The sequence below is a fragment of the Myotis yumanensis genome, unplaced genomic scaffold, assembly GCF_028538775.1.
Source record: "Myotis yumanensis isolate MYYU_CA2020_CCGP unplaced genomic scaffold, mMyoYum1.0.hap1 SCAF_22, whole genome shotgun sequence".
In the NCBI taxonomy this organism is placed as follows: domain Eukaryota; kingdom Metazoa; phylum Chordata; class Mammalia; order Chiroptera; family Vespertilionidae; genus Myotis; species Myotis yumanensis.
In genome coordinates, this window is record NW_027223773.1 from 4,632,656 (window position 1) to 4,646,446 (window position 13,791).

At 55.3% G+C, this 13,791-nt stretch overlaps 1 protein-coding gene across 1 annotated transcript in view; it reads right to left on the bottom strand.

Annotated features, from left to right (window-relative positions):
* The window catches only part of NID1 (nidogen 1), a 42,893-nt gene extending 30,164 nt beyond the window's left edge, over positions 1–12,729 (bottom strand). The window contains exons 1-4 of the mRNA XM_070401100.1: positions 12,499–12,729; positions 3,697–3,996; positions 2,379–2,605; positions 291–664 (exon numbers count right to left, since the gene is read on the bottom strand). Of these exons, the coding sequence (XP_070257201.1) occupies positions 291–664; positions 2,379–2,605; positions 3,697–3,996; positions 12,499–12,729 (1,132 nt within the window). The remainder of the gene's footprint in view (positions 1–290; positions 665–2,378; positions 2,606–3,696; positions 3,997–12,498) is intronic.
* Positions 12,730–13,791: the final 1,062 nt, after the last annotated feature.

Consider the following 13,791-nt stretch of genomic DNA (forward strand, 5'->3'; position numbering starts at 1 on the left):
GATGTTTCTCTCTCATCGATGTTTCTGTCTCTCTATCTCTCTCCCTTCCTCTCTGTAAAAAATCAATAAAATATATTAAAAAAAAAAAAAAAAAAGAAAAAGAAAAATATCCTCGGGCCAGGATGAACGTCAAAGGCACGGAGCCTGTGAGCTCCCACCCCTACTTCCCAGCTCTCGCCCTCACAACCCACCCCAGAACGCACACCTCGGACCCGCTCCAGCACCTGTCCCGTGTCCAGAAACCCAAGCGCCCTGGAGTATTCTCACGGCAACAGCAGCAGCAGCCTTACCGACTTCCGACTCCTCCACCTCATCCACATCGATGACCTGCGGGTGCTGCTGGGGGAACCTGGCCCCGGGCAGCTGGAAGGACCGGGTCCTCTCGGTGGGAGGCCTGGCGGGCCTGTCGGTGGCCGGGCGGCTGGGGGCCAAGGCCCGGTGCCTGGTGGTGCCGGTGTCTCCCCTCCTTGGGGTCTCATGGGGGAAGGCTGTGGTGCCCAGGTCCTCCGGGCCCAGACTGGTCACCGAGTCGTAATCTTCGATATCGTCGTAGTCTTCTCCGTCGTCCGGTCTGAGGATCACGTCCGAGGACACCACGCCGCTGGCCGTGTCGGGGCCCCCGATCTCAAACACCCAGACACCCTGCTGCCCGGAGTTGCTGCTCCTACGAGAAAGGACAGACTTCTGGGCAACAGGCCCTGCTCCCCAGATGGAAGGAGCCTTGGGATCCGTGTCCACCTGAAACCCAGGGGCCCGGAGGGCGGGAGAGCCGACCGGGTCATGTGTGGTCATCATGCCAGGGACACTGAGAGACTCTTGGGGACCAGCTAGAACGCTAAGAAATATTCATCACGCTCTGTTAGCCGTGATGGTGTTACTCTGATTAAAGAAGGCCCGTTCTGCCCTAACCGGTCTGGCTCAGTGGATAGAGCGTCGGCCTGCAGGGCTGAAGGGTCCCAGGTTCGATTTGGGTCAAGGGCACATGCCTGGATTATGGCCTCGAACCCCAGTAGGGGGCATGCAGGAGGCAGCCAATCAATGATTCTCTCTCATCATTGATGTTTCTATCTCTCTCTTCCTCTCTAAAATCAATTTAAAAAAAACCAAACATTTTGACCCAGTGATCCCACGTCTAGGAATATATCCCAAGAAACCAGAAACACCAATCAGAAAGGATATATGCATCCCTATGTTCATAGCAGCACAATTTACCAGAGTTAAGATGTGGAAACAGCCTAAGTCAGTGATGGCGAACCTTTTGAGCTCGGCGTGTCAGCATTTTGAAAAACCCTAACTTAACTCTGGTGCCATGTCACATATAGAAATTTTTTGATATTTGCAACCATAGTAAAACAAAGACTTATATTTTGGATATTTATTTTATATATTTAAATGCCATTTAACAAAGAAAAACCAACCAAAAAAATGAGTTCGCGTGTCACCTCTGACACGCGTGTCATAGGTTCGCCATCACTGGCCTAAGTGCCCATCAGCAGATGAATGGATTAGAAAACTGTGGTACATCTACACGATGGAATACTACGCTGCTGTAAAAAAGAAGGAACTCTTGCCATTTGCAACGGCATGGATGGAACTGGAGAGCATTATGCTAAGTGAAATAAGCCAGTCAATGAAGGAAAAACACCACATGATCTCACTCATTTATGGATAATAAAGACCATTATAAACTGATGAACAAAAAATAGATACAGAGGCAGAGCAGCATCGAACAGACTGTCGAACTATAGTGGGAAGGTCAGGGAGGGTGGGAGGCGGGAGGGGGCGGGTAAGAGATCAACCGAAGGACTTGTGTGCATGCATATACGCATAACCAATGGACACAAGGCACTGGCGGGTAGGGGAGGCCAGGGGATTGTCAAGGGGGAAAAAAAAAGGAGACGTATGTAATACTCTTTGTAATACTTTAAGCAATAAAACAAAATTTAAAAAAATATAATTAAATTTAAAAAAAACAAAAATAAAAAGTATCACATAATAGAAAAACTATATCCAACATTGCAACCCAAGGGAATTTTTTAGGGAATGTTCTGTGATGCCCATTACATCATCCTTAATAAGATAATCACGGGCCCTCGCCGGTTTGGCTCAGTGGATAGAGCGTCGTCCTGGGGACTGAAAGGTCCCAGGTTCGATTCCGGTCAAGGGCATGTACCTTGGTTGCAGGCACATCCCCAGTAGGGTGTGTGCAGGAGGCAGCTGATCGATGCTTCTCTCTCACTGATGTTTCTAACTCTCTATCCCTCTCCCTTCCTCTCTGTAAAAAATCAATAAAATAGATTAAAAAAAAAAAAAAAGATAATCACGGGCCATGCTTATTCTCAGGGGGCGTCTACGGAAGAACGAAGGCGGACGCTTACTTGGCCAAATTGCCGATCGAGTCTCTGTCGTTAGCAAATATGTTATACGCCCCGTCGCTGCTCAACACAAGTCCCACCAGCCCCTGGCTGAAGGCGACCATGGCAGGGACCTGGCTCTGGTCGCGCTTGGAGAAGGTGGAGGTGAACTGCAGGCCGTCTTCGGGGTACAGGAAGATGGCGTAGGAGCTGGAACCGGAGGAGGCCAGGACCGCCTGGAACGTGTTTCTCTGCGAAGATGAGTCAAGAGGCAGTCAGTCACTCAGGCAAGTGGCCACATCTTCCCAGGGGCCCTGCAGCAGACCGGATGCCCCACGTGGGAGGATGACGGTGTCCCCCCACCTCTTATTCTAGAAGCGGCGCTTTTAGGTATTTCCAAGAAAGCGCCACTTCCACGCCTCTGAGGCTGGCCCGTCGGAAAGGGCCTTCGTGTAAGGACTGCGTTCCCGATGCCGGGCCCTTCGCATGTTACCTCACCATGTAGCCTTCCCCCCGTTCCTAGGAAGGAGGTGGCTGTAACTCCATCCACGTGGGAATGGATGCTTAGGGCCTTTCAGGTTCTTCCCCACTGTGTGATCCCATGAAAATTAAACGATGGTGGGGCCGAGAGACCGAGGCAGGTCCCAAAGGGTAACTCAGACCTGGAGGCGGCTTCTCCACCTACTTCTTCACCAGAGACGCCCACTGGACATGGCGGGACTCCATTCTGAAACATTCCCATGGAGCCCGTGGTTTCTGTCTCCCCAGCTAGACTGTGGGCTTTCTCTTTACTTCTTCACACCCTCCAGTTCTACTGGTGATTGTACCCTTCACATCGCATGAATAATGTCTCGCCCGGCCGGCGCGGCTCAGGGGTTGAGCAGCGACCTCTGAACCAGGAGGTCACGGTTTGATTCCTGGTCGGGGCATATCGATCCCCTGCAGGGGGCGGCTGATCCATGATTCTCTCTCATCATCGATGTTTCTCTCTCTCCCTCTCCCTTCCTCTCTGAAATAAATTTTAAAAAAATAAGAGAGTATTTATTTAACCAGAAACCACCTCCCACCCTCTGACCCAACGTCAGAGGGATGGGAGTCATCAACCTTATTCTTGCCACCGAGCAGTTTCTCAGGAACTGGCTTTCTTCAACCCAGTCACCCCTGAGACAGAGACTGTGAGCCTTGCAGATACGGAGCTGGAGGTATCAGCCCGCCATGACCCGATGTTGCCTCGGAAGACCTTTCTTCATCAGCGACGCAACAGGCCGTACCTCCGAGTCGCACAAGCCAGGCCACACCCCCCTGCTGGGCTCCACGCCCTGGTCCCTGCGTGAGCACTCACCTTGTCCTCCTGGGCAGAGTCCTCGCTGGGGCCTCGGTACGGGGCCACGGATTCCCAGGTGACCACCACGGCGCTCGCGGGCTGGAAGGACACTCCCGGGAACCCTCTCTGGACACACTCGGCGGCCAGCTGGGTGACGGCGGGGGAGGAGTCCTCGCGGTAGTAGACCTTCCCGAGGCCGTCGGTGGTGTCCAGGTCGGCCAGGAAGGGTGCCACGGCCCCGAAGGTCGGAGGGAAGAGCCCGGGGTGGGATTCTGCGGCCGGGGGTTCGCTCGTGGCAATGAGGCCATTCGTGGTGACCTGTCGAAACGAAGCAGAGTTCAAAGGAGCCCCCTTTCCACGGGCGAGGCGGAGCGCCCACTCGGAGGATGCGGTCACAGGGGCCCACGCGAAGCCAAGTGCCACCGGATCGAAACCATGCTACTGATGGTGGGAATCAGCACCTGTTCCCTGGGCAGAGTCCTGTGGAAGGGGCACAGCTCGATGCTGGCATCCTCCAGTCCCTGCCCCCTGGACAATAAGGGTCTCAGGCTCCCCTAGGTGCCTGCTCTGTGTTCTGCAAAGAGCCGTTGGACATCGTCATTATTTTTTTTTTAATATTTTTATTCATTTCAGAGAGGAAGGGAGAGGGAGAGAGAGAGAGAAACATCCATGATGACAGAGAATCATCGATCGGCTGCCTCCTGCACGCCCCCCGACTGGGGATCGAGCCCGCAATCAAGGCATGTGCCCTGACCGGGAATCCAACCGTGACCATGACCTCCAGGTTCATGGGTCAATACTCAACCACGGAGCCAGGCCAGCCGGCTGGGCAGTATCCACATTCTTCAGATGAAGAAAACGAGGGAAGCACATCAAGTTTTCCAAAGTTACCAGTAAGGGGCGACATGGGGATGTGACCGCAGGGAGCCCACGTCCCCATGGGCTGCCCCTCATCGCGGTGCAGCGTTCTTGAAATCGGTTATCCCTGCCTGTGAACGGGTGTCACCGTTCTCATCCCGTGGAAACCCAAGCTGCTCGGGAACGTGGGGAAGAGACACAGCCCCATGTGGAGGGAGGGGCCCTGGCCTCCGGCAAAGCCTCGCGCGAACAAGGTTTTGACCCCACTCATGTCCTCATTCGTGCAAACCCACTGATGCCACAGAACCCACTGCCTGGGTCTGTTGACTTCAAGAATCTGAGAATAACAAAAAGAATCCCTGTCGGCCGGCGTGGCTCAGTGGTTGAGCGTCAACCTTTGAACCAGGAGGTTACAGTTCGATCCCCGGTCAGGGCACATGCCTGGGTTGCAGGCTCGATCCTCAGTGGGGAGCGTGCAGGAGGCAGCCGATCTGTGATTCTCTCTCATCATTGATGTTTCTATCTCTCTCTCTCTCCCTCTCCCTGCCTCTCTGAAATCAATTTTTTAAAAATGTATTTTTAAAAAATCCCTAATCAGATGGGAGAGTCGTAGCAAATGGCCCTCAGCTTGCACTGTAAGAAGCTGTGGTTGGAAAAACGCCAGGGCAGAAGGGACTCGCCTGGACTGCCCAGATCTGTCCAGGCCACTTATCTCCCTCCCTCCTCCACCCACATCCTTACCCTTAAGCCACTTCAGACCTTGTTCCTGGAGGAGGAGTCAGGGGTAGACAAAAAGGACAGAAACTGGCCCGGCCAGTGTAGCTCAGTGGTTGCTCACATCAACCTACGAACCAGGAGGTCCCAGTTCGATTCCCGGTCAGGGCATATGCCCGGGTTGTGGGCTCCATCCCCAGTGTGGGGCGTGCAGGAGGCAGCCGATCCATGATGATGTTTCTATGTCTCTCTCCCTCTCTCTGAAACCAATAAAAACGTATTTTAAAAAAGAAAAAGAAAAAAGGACAGGAACTGAAGACCCAGCCCTTGCGACATGCCCAGAACCGGGTGAAAAGGCTCCGTGGGGTGGAGCCGGGGACAGGGAGTTTTGGGAGTGAACTTTGCACACCTCCCTTTTCACCCAGCTCCCCGGGCTGTGAGCTGCTTGGGGACACACTTCCCGTCATCACCTGGCATCGGCCTGGAGATTCCGCAATACTCGGACGGGCTGCGAGGAGGGGTCAGGGATGAGCTGGCCCAGCTGGCCGGCCCCACCCCCATTCCGACACCTCCCAGCTGGGCGGGCGGGCGGGCGGGTGAGAGCGTGGGAAAGGGCTCGCTCTCTCAAGATGCCAGGAGTTGGCAACCCCCAGCTGCTCCGGGGGAGTGACACACAGACAGACAGCTCACGTTCTAAAAATCTGTCTTCGAGAAGACTGCCAGGGCCATTTATGACTGAGAATCTGGGCCTAGGAATGTTCCTATTCCCACAAGAAATGCTCTCAGCCCTCGGCCTCGAAGCCCTGGGGACACTGGACGGGGCCCAGATGACCCTCCTGAGTGTCAGGGTTGGACAACGAGTTTCAGCCGGTGTTCCTGCATCGTCAGCTCCGCGGTCTGTGATCACCAAGAAAGATGACATCACAGATACATGTCATGCACAAGAGCCAGAAGTTTCACTGGATTCTTAGCTTTAAACTGCACCCCCACCCCCACCCCGTAAACTTTATTCTTCAGACACACCGTTAGCGGCGGGTATGCAGGAGGGGGCAGCCAATTGATGATTCTCTCTTATCATTGATGTTTCTATCTCTCTCTCTCCCTTCCTCTCTGAAATCACTAAAAGTATTTCTTCAAGAAAGAGTCACTTTTTTAGAGATACATGCTGGAATATTTAGAATGAAATAAAATTATTTGGGGTTTGCTTAAGGATAACTCATTTAGGTGAGGGTGGGTATTGGGAATAGGTGAATAGAAATGAATCAAAACAAGCAATAGATTGCCGGGCCGGTGTGGCTCAGTGGTTGAGCATCGACCTATGAACCAGAAGGTCGAGGTTCGATTCCCGGTCAAGGACACATGCCTGGGTTGTGGGCTCAATCCCCAGTAGGGGGCGTGCAGGAGGCAGCCGATCCATGATTTTCTCTCATCATTGTTTCTATCTCTCTCTCCTTCTCCCTTCCTCTCTGAAATGAATAAAAATATACTTTTTAAAATAAGAGACAAGCCATAAATCGATACTTGTTGAAGCTGGGTGATCCCCAGGAATGTGTTCTAATAGTATATTTTTGCATATGTTTGGAATTTTCCATAATAAAACATTTTTGTAAAAAAAAAAAAGACAATGAACACGACTGATGTACAGTTTGGCGGGAAAGGGCAGCTGGCTTTTACAGGTGAGCCAATGCTAATGTCCTGCCATCCGGAGAAGGGCCTGGGGTTTTCTCTAAATTCCCCCCGGAGAAGGTCCTGGGGTTTTCTCTAAATTCCCCCCTCTCCCAGACCTGCCCACATCCCACCGCGGCCCTCCCTCCCCACCGCGGATTTCCAGGAATGTTCACTGCACTGGGTGCGCTAGACTGTGATAATGAGCAGAAGGTGCAGGCGCAAGCAGAGCTGGGAATTAATGGGACGTTACAGAGCCTTGAGGCCCCAGGCACAGGGCCCTGAGTGCAGAAACAACGCTGAAGCCTGAGGATTACGCACGCACGCAGGCACCAACCAGCACTGCCTTCTGGTCCCCATTGGTGCCACTTAAAAAATGCCATGGGCGCGGCTGGGGTGGCTCAGTGGTTGAGCATCAACCTACGAACCAGGAGATCATGGTTGTATTCCCAGTCAGGGCATGTGCCTAGGTTGCAGGCTCGATCCCCAGTGTGGGGCGTGCAGGAGGCAGCCGATCCATGATCCTCTCTCATCATGGATGTTTCTATCTCTCTCTCCCTCTCCCTTCCGCTCTGAAATCAATAAAAGTATACTTTTAAAAAATAAAATGAAACCAATGACATGCTGGCTTCCTTACAGTAAAAGGCACACTGAAGTGAAACAACCACCATCGTTTACATTTAAATGGGCCTCGCCGGGCCCCCAGGGCAGAAAGCAGCCGGCAGGGGTGGCGGGAGCGCCTTCGCCGAAACAGATGTGGTTGGTTAGAGAACGAGGGAGGTCGGTGCAAATGAGAAACAAATGGGGCCTCTTAGAAATACCAAGGGCGGCACCAGAAGACAATGACAGTCCTGAGGTTGCAAAAGCGAGCTCCTTGGGCGGGAAGAAGTACCAACTTTAGGTAAAATAATTTAGGGTAAAGCATGGAAAGGCAACAAACTTATACTTTAAAAAAAATATTTATATATATAATTTTTTTTTATTTCAGAGAGGAAGGGAGAGGGAGAGAGAGAGAGAAACATCCATGATGAGAGAGAATCATGCATTAACTGCCTCCCGCACGCCCCGCACTGGGGATCAAGCCCGCAACCCAGGCATGTGCCCTGACGGGGAATCGAACCAGGACCTCCTGGTTCATAGGTCGATTCTCAACCACTGAGCCCCGCCAGCCGGGCGAGGCAACAAACTTTACCGGCTGCTAAATCTGAGGCGGCTTATTGAAGCCATCTGCATTGTTTAAAAAATGTCATGCAGCCGTGCCTCTCTTCGCATATCTGAAGTAGACAAGGAAATGACTAGAGACGTGATTTAGCTTCATGTCCCAGGGACAGCGAGCAAGGGATGCAACCGAGACCTAAACCCACATCTGCGGGAGCCCCTGAGCTGTACTTTCCGGTATATTTGGGCCGCCAACTTAGAGACACTGGGAGCAAAAGTCATGGAGGCTGCAAAGCCACGTGGGATGGCGCCCAGGTTAGAGATTGCACAGCTAGAAAAGGCTGGAAAGCTAAAAGGGCCTCAGAAAAGAAAAACTTGATGAAGGAGCCGTGGAAACTGCCAAATGCCCAGGTGGAGGCTGATGGATTTCAGCCTCGAACCCCGAGGGGCCTGGGGTCCGACCCACCGCAGTTCTTAAGGCATCGTCACTCCAGGTACCTCATCCAACCCAGCAGACCAAGCATCAATGTCACCGCATTCACTCATCACTGGAGAAAAAGCGCGTTTCGGTTGACAGGCCTTGCCTAGATCTACTATATACACGCCAGGTGCCAGGACAAAACTCGAGTCCAAACTATAAGTAGTTTCCATGAACCCCCTAGAGCCAGAGAAATGGCTCTGGCTTGAATTAGAAATGGCAACAAAAGGATGAGTTGAGCCCTAACCGTGGATAGAACGTCGGCCTGCGGACTGAAGGGTCCCAGGTTCGATTCCGGCCAAGGGCATGTACCTTGGTTGCAGGCACATCCCCAGTAGGGGGTGTGCAGGAGGCAGCTGATCGATGTTTCTAACTCTCTATCCCTCCCTCTTCCTCTCTGTAAAAAAATCAATAAAAATATATATATATATATATTTTTTAAAAAAGGATGAGTCGATAAAAGTAAGGGACAACCTAGGGGTGATCGTGAAGAGATGAGTCAACGTTTGCGACTTAACCCAGTTCCTATCGAACGCACAACTTTGGATGGGGTTGCCCGTCTCCTCTGCAGGAAATGTTTCCCTAAGATGACCTTCCAGCGTGTTCATACTCTGGAGGGTCTTCACATTTTAACTTCTGTGTGTCTGTCCCAGAAGAGGAGCCGTGTCCGCCCCTCGGTATTCCCCAACAGGAGACGAAGGGGGCGGAGGGGGAGGGCTGTCCAAAGCCCCAGTTTCTCGGCAGGAACGTGCCCCTCCTCACACCTGGCACCTGGGTTTACCTGCGCCACCCCGAGCCCTCGGACTCCTTCACCTGGGTTACACGGATGCCTTCATGCGAACGCAATCCTTTAATTTGACATTAGAGGGAAGCTACAGGGAAAGGATTCAGCATTCATTGCCTTTCCGGAATGACCATCCGTCAATGAACCTCAAAGGCCCCAGTGCCAAGGGATTGCTCTTCTCCTCCCTTCCCTCCCCCAAATATATTTTTATTGATTTCGGAAGGCAAGGGGACGCTCTACCTGACAGGAGCATGCCAGCTAATAAACGTCGGAAGGATTATGGAAATGATACAAACAAAATAAAACACACCATTTGGCAACCTTCACTCACTATTGATTCAGGCAAAGATCATCAGGGGACGCGAACCCTTTTGGGGGAAAGTTGCTGGGGGGAGGGGACAGTTGCCGGGGCCAAATTGTCCCCCCTTATCAGCTCCCTGCTCGCAGGGGGAAAACATCACCTAAAGGGCATGACCTGGCTGTTGTCTCCTTGGCAGCCAGCAGAGACATGGCCAGACGTCGCTTGCCTCCAGTTCCGGGCACATGCCAGGCTGGGTCCCTCCCCCCTGGAACAGCCTCTCCATGCCCCCTCCACCCACTGAAACGGAACCTACCTTTCAAGGAAGCTCCTCTGGAAGCCTTCCCGGCGTCCCCAGCCCACAACAACCCCGCCGTCCATCCCCCCACGCGTGGGGCTTGACGCCTGAAAGCTTCGATCAGACACAGACGCGGGAAGGAATCCTAGTTTGGGCATTGAACGTGTGGGATGGCCTGGAGCAATGACTAATTGTTATTAGCATTTCTTCATCTGGAAAGACAACCACAGGGGAGTTGTCTGGAGGATTAAACAATGTACAACGAGGGAGTCCCTGACACGGGCGGGCGGAGAGACTGGTCAGATCATGGTTTTATTCTCTGTGGGTGTTCCTCCCCGTTTCTAGGCCGGTGCCCAGAGCCGCGCAGACCACCTGGGTCCTGCTCACACGGGCGCCCCGTCCGTTCAGTGTCTGAGGCAGCGCCCGCGAGGGTGTCCACCAGCTCAGCGCGCATCTACACGACTACGGAACGTGGTGGACGCTGGGCCGGGCCACCAGATCCCCGTTACCCCCTGAGAATGCGGAGTCACCCAGGGCCACACCTCCTTCCCTTCAGCCCTTATCCGGGGATTAATCGCTATCAGGGCCCAGAGGCTGGGCCCTCGTGTGGGGACAGGAGACCATCCCACCTTCAGAGCAACGGGGGAGGGGAGGCTGGCCGAGACCTTTGTAGGGACTGAGACCTTTCTTCCCCTGGGTCAACCCTCTTCAGGCCCTGGGTGTGGAGCTGAGTTTCGCCCCGAATGCAATAACCTGCCTGCTCTGCGGCATCTCAGAGTCAGTCCCCCAGGAACCCAGCCTCGAGCACAGACATAAGATCACAGCGAGCGCTGGGATTCTTTCTCATAGAAATGCCCATGATTCCAGCCCTAGCCGGTTTGGCTCAGTGGTTAGAGCGTTGGCCTGCAGACTGAAGGGACCTGGGTTCCACTCCAGTCAAGGGCACATGCCCAGGTTGCAGGCTCCATCCCCAGTAGGGGGCTTGCAGGAGGCAGCCAATCAATATACTAGTACATACTTTTTTTTTAAAAAAAAAAGAAGCGCTGCCAAAACCGGTTTGGCTCAGTGGATAGAGCATCGGCCTGCGGACTGAAGGGTCCCAGGTTCGATTCCGGTCAAGGGCATGTACCTGGGTTGCGGGCACATCCCCAGTAGGAGATGTGCAGGAGGCGGCTGATCGATGTTTCTCTCTCATCGATGTTTCTAGCTCTCTATCTCTCTCCCTTCCTCTCTGTAAAAAATCAATAAGATATATTAAAAAAAAAAAAAGAAGCGCATCTATAACATCACATATATCTTGTTCTACTCTTTTGATCCGTATTTCAACATAACTGATTTCCTTGGCCATCCTGTGGGTTTTATTTTATGCATCTGGAGACATTATTCTGAGAAGGGTCTTTCTTCTAGGCTTCACCAGAAGGCCCAAGGTGGTCAGGGCAGCCAACAGCTGGGAGGCTGTCCCTGCCGGTGGAGGTTTTCAGTTCTCATTCTTTTTTAAAATATATATATTTTTATTGATTTCAGAGAGGAAGGGAGAGACATCAAGGATGAGAGAGAATCATGGGTCAGCTGCCTCCTGCACGCCCCCTACTGGGGATCGAACCCGCAACCGGGTATGGGCCCTGACTGGGAACCTCCTGCTTCCTATGTCCACACTCAACCACTGAGCCACACCGGCAGGGCTTCAAGTCTCATTCTTTTTAGGCGCAGTGACAATCTCCCCGGGGGTGTGGCCTAAGGCGCAGAGGGCAGGGCGCACAGCCGTCCCCGTGCGGGACCCACTCCAGCCTCTGCTGGGTGGTCCCCCTTTGGGAACGCGCGCGCAGCTTTATATGAAATCCACACGGTGCGCGGCTGGGCAGGCAGCGCTCCCAAAGGCCGGGACTCACACGCCAGCGCCCCCGAGAGCCTGAGGTCGCCTGGCCCCGCGCCCATGGGGGGCCCCCTGGTGACCATGCTCGCCCACTGGACCTTGGATCGCCGGGCAGCCCAGCTTCCCCAGCCCTGAACTCTGGGCTGAACCGAGCTCCACTGGAGAGCAGAACCGTGGCTAAGACAGAGCCGGAGTCGCACACTCCAGTGGGGGCCCCGTCCGCTCCCTACCAGGGGCGGAGAGGTGGTCCGGGCGGTCCTGTCCCTCCCTGCGCGCGCTGCGCCCCCACGGAGCCAGGGTCCGGTCCCCAAAGGCTCCGGACCAATGGCGGGACCCCCTTCCCGGCCGCGATGGATAGCAGGGTCCCTGGATAACGGGTCCCGGAGGGAGGAAGCGGGGTGCGCACAGGGCCGCGCACGCGGGGCGAGCTCCCCAGCCTCGCGAGCTCCTCGACGGCAGCGACGGGGCGATGGGGACCTCGGGGCCGAGAGGCGGGAGCGCACTGGCCTTGGAGACCCAGAGCGCGCGCGCCCGGAGAGGGGCGGCCGGCGGGTCGGTCCCCGCCCCCGACGCCCACGTCCGTCCGGCTCGGCAGGGGCCGCGGCCGCTGGCCTCCTCCCTCCCGTGGCCGCTCGGCCACCCGGCGCCCCCACCGGCCGGGGGCCCCCTCTCCGCGCGGGGCGGGCGCACTCACATAGACCGAGCGGAGGTCGGTTTTGTCGAAGAAGCGCAGCGCCGTGCTCAGCTCCAGGGCGGGGGAGACGCGGTCGTCGCCCGGCTCCAGCTCCAGGTCCCCGCGCGCCGGGCCGAAGGGGAAGAGCTCGTGGCGGCGCAGGCAGCCCCCCGGCCCCGCCAGCAGCAGCGGCAGCAGCCGCAGCAGCGCCCGCGGCCACGCAGCCCGGCTCCGGCCGCCCGCGGTCCACATGGTCCCCGACTGCGGTCCCGCTGCCCGAGCGGCTCGGCGCTGGAGGCTGGAGGGCGGGGACGTAACCGGACGCCCCCGGCAGCCCCTCCCCGGGGAGGGGGGAGGCGGAGAGGGGCCGGGGCAGGGCCCGCCCGCGGGCTGGGCGCGCCCCAGCCGCTCACTGTCTGGGTAGGAGGGAGGGCGACTCGGCGCCCCTAGCGCTGGTCCCCCAGGGTGGTGGGTGCCCCCACGCAGGGAGCCCCGAAACCAGCTGGGCCCCACCGGAGGCCGCTGCGGGGACCGGAGGTGGGAACAGACCACCCGGCCGGCCCCGCACGGTGTCCGGGGTCTGGGCAGAGTCGTGGGGAGGACGCAGGTGTGTCCCGGAGGAGCGGGCTGTGTGCCCGCCGGAGGCTGCCTGGTGGTGTGGGAGGGCAGACCCTCAGGGTCCGATTCTGGTGGGAAGAGGGGCCCAGGCCAGGAACACATTCCTCTCCCTCCATTCTTGCAGCTTTTCTTCCCCCATATATTTTTTTAAAATATATTTTATTGATTTTTTACAGAGAGGAAGGGAGAGGGATAGAGAGTTAGAAACATCAATGAGAGAGAAACACTGATCAGCTGCCTCCTGCACACTCCCCACTGGGGATGTGCCTGCAACCAAGGTACATGCCCTTGACCAGAATCGAACCTGGGACCCTTGAGTCCACAGGCCGAGGCTCTATCCACTGAACCAAACCGGTCAGGGCCCCCGTATATATTTTTTATTGATGTCAGAGAGGAAGGGAGAGGGAGAGGGAAACATCAATGATGAGAGAGAATAATTGATCGGCTGCCTCCTGCACGCCCCACACTGGGAATTGAACTGTGACCTCCTGGTTCATAGGTCGGGCTCAACCACTGAGCCACCCGACAGGGCCCTTCTTGTAGCTTTATTGAGGAGGGATCCTGGGCTGCCCCATGTGGAAGGCCCACCAGAAATGGGGTCCCACCCTCCGCGACAGAGCCACGAATGTATAACTTTATTCAGTTATACATTCTGAAGTGCCCAACCAGCCAAGGAGACCTCCCTGGGATGTGGGG